This window comes from Chionomys nivalis, chromosome 10 (assembly GCF_950005125.1).
Source record: "Chionomys nivalis chromosome 10, mChiNiv1.1, whole genome shotgun sequence".
In the NCBI taxonomy this organism is placed as follows: domain Eukaryota; kingdom Metazoa; phylum Chordata; class Mammalia; order Rodentia; family Cricetidae; genus Chionomys; species Chionomys nivalis.
Window position 1 is genome coordinate 12,629,874 of NC_080095.1, and position 2,008 is coordinate 12,631,881.

The window sequence follows — 2,008 nt, forward strand, 5'->3', positions numbered from 1 at the left end:
AATTAATATAAATACTTCCATGTTTTGCTTCTAATGACTGTACAGTATGACTCATAATATTTCCTGTTTCTCTGATATTAAATCCAGACAGCATCACGTAAATGTTCCTGAGGTTAAATATCAAGTACCTCTAAGACAAACAAAGCAAATCTCAGTTTCCTGGAGGAGAAATTGGAAACATTGCCTATGCTTCCTTTTATGTTCTCAGGAACCTCCCCAAATGCAAATCAGTCCTCAAGCTCAGGATGAAATCCAAGGCCAAGCTGAGAGACCCCATCTCTTTCTGACTAGAGCCTCCAACACAGCATGGCTGTCCTGGTGCTGCTCCTCTGCCTGGTGACATTTCCAAGCTGTAAGTGCTTTAGCGTTTCAGGAAAGGGAACCAAGTTTTTCATCTATGGGTTATATGACTGATGGTGATGTTGCTTGTCCTTAGGTGCCCTGTCCCAGATACAGCTGAAGGAGTCAGGACCTGGCCTAGTGGAGCCATCACAGACCCTTTCCCTCACCTGCACTGTCTCTGGATTCTCATTAACCAGCAATGCTGTAAGCTGGATCCGCCAGCCTCCAGGAAAGGGTCTGGAGTGGATGGGAGCAATAGCATATAATGGAAATACATATTATAATTCAGCTCTTCAGTCCCGAATCAGCATCACCAGGGACACCTCCAAAAGCCAAGTTTTCTTAAAACTGAACAGTCTGCAAACTGATGACACAGCCATGTATTTCTGTGCCAGAGACACAGTGAGAGAACTCCAGTGTGAGCCTGCACAAAAAACTCCCTGGACACTTATGACCAGCAGGGGGTGGTGAAGACCAACAGGGTCTCCCAAGACCAGTATGTGGTTGCTTAATAAGATGAGAAGTTCTAGACTGTGCTGCATGAGATTATGTTTCAAAATTAGAATCTGTGTTTTCCTCTTCCAAATACAAATAAGAAAAAAATCTTTAGAGGCATCTCTTCACTGTCATAGTCTAATAAACTTCTTATATGTTCAAATACTATAACAAATAGCTTTTCCCCTAGCTCTGTAATCTATCAATCTGCTTCTTGTTATTAGATAGAATGACATATAACTTTATATGTTTTACACACACACATATACACACATATTCACACACTTTTTATATATGCAGATATTTTAAAGGAGTCAGCAGTTATGACACTTGTTGAGGTTAGGTTCAGTTATAAGCTAGAGAACTTTAAAAGAGCTGTAATTTGTCCTCTTTGTTTTTGTACCTGTGATAAAGAAACCACAGCTTCCCTAATTTAAAGTCATTTTTCCACAACACCCTGGAAACTGAAATATCCGTAGTTTCCTTCTACACCAAGAAGGTCCCATAAAAGGATAGAATTGATTATTGCTTTTCACAGATCCCATTTCATGCATTTGCATCTTGGTAAAAATTAGTTTTGCCTGTAATTCTCTTTCTTGGTTGAGTCTTTGTGTGGTTTTGGTATCAGGGTAACTGTAGCTCCATAAAAGGAGTTTGGCAATGACTTTTTTGTTGCTATTTTGTGAAACACATTAAGAAGTATAGGTATTAGCTCTTCTTGGAAGTTCTGGTAGAATTCTGCATTGAAATCATCTGATCCTGGGCTTTTTTTGGTAGGGAGGTTTTTGATGACAGCTCCCAAGGACTAGATGAAGAGTAGAAGGAGGGAGAACATGAGCAATGCGGATGGAGAGAAAAGATGGGCATTGTAAAAGGGAACATAGTTCTGTTACATTACTGTATAGGAGTTTGGACGAATTGCAAAAATTTAATATAAAAGAAACATGCCCAATTTTCTCACTTCTATGTGAGGATCCAAAGAAAATGACATTTTCAATTAAAATTGATTATTGCATTTCAATGGTTATTTCCATATCCCACTGTTCTACTGTCTCTTACTGCCTGAGTCTCTATAAGTAAAGCCTGAGTTGTCAAATCTCACAGAGATACCCACAATTACTTGTGATTGTAGTTATCATATCCCTATGATTTTCATTTAAATGCTTTTAGT

General features: G+C 38.9%; 1 gene segment (V, D, J or C); it reads left to right on the plus strand.

Moving 5' to 3' along the window:
* Positions 1–306: 306 nt before the first annotated feature.
* On the plus strand, positions 307–813 carry LOC130882895 (Ig heavy chain V region PJ14-like). The segment is given in 2 exon segments: positions 307–352; positions 437–813. Coding segments are annotated over 2 exon segments (423 nt in total).
* Positions 814–2,008: the final 1,195 nt, after the last annotated feature.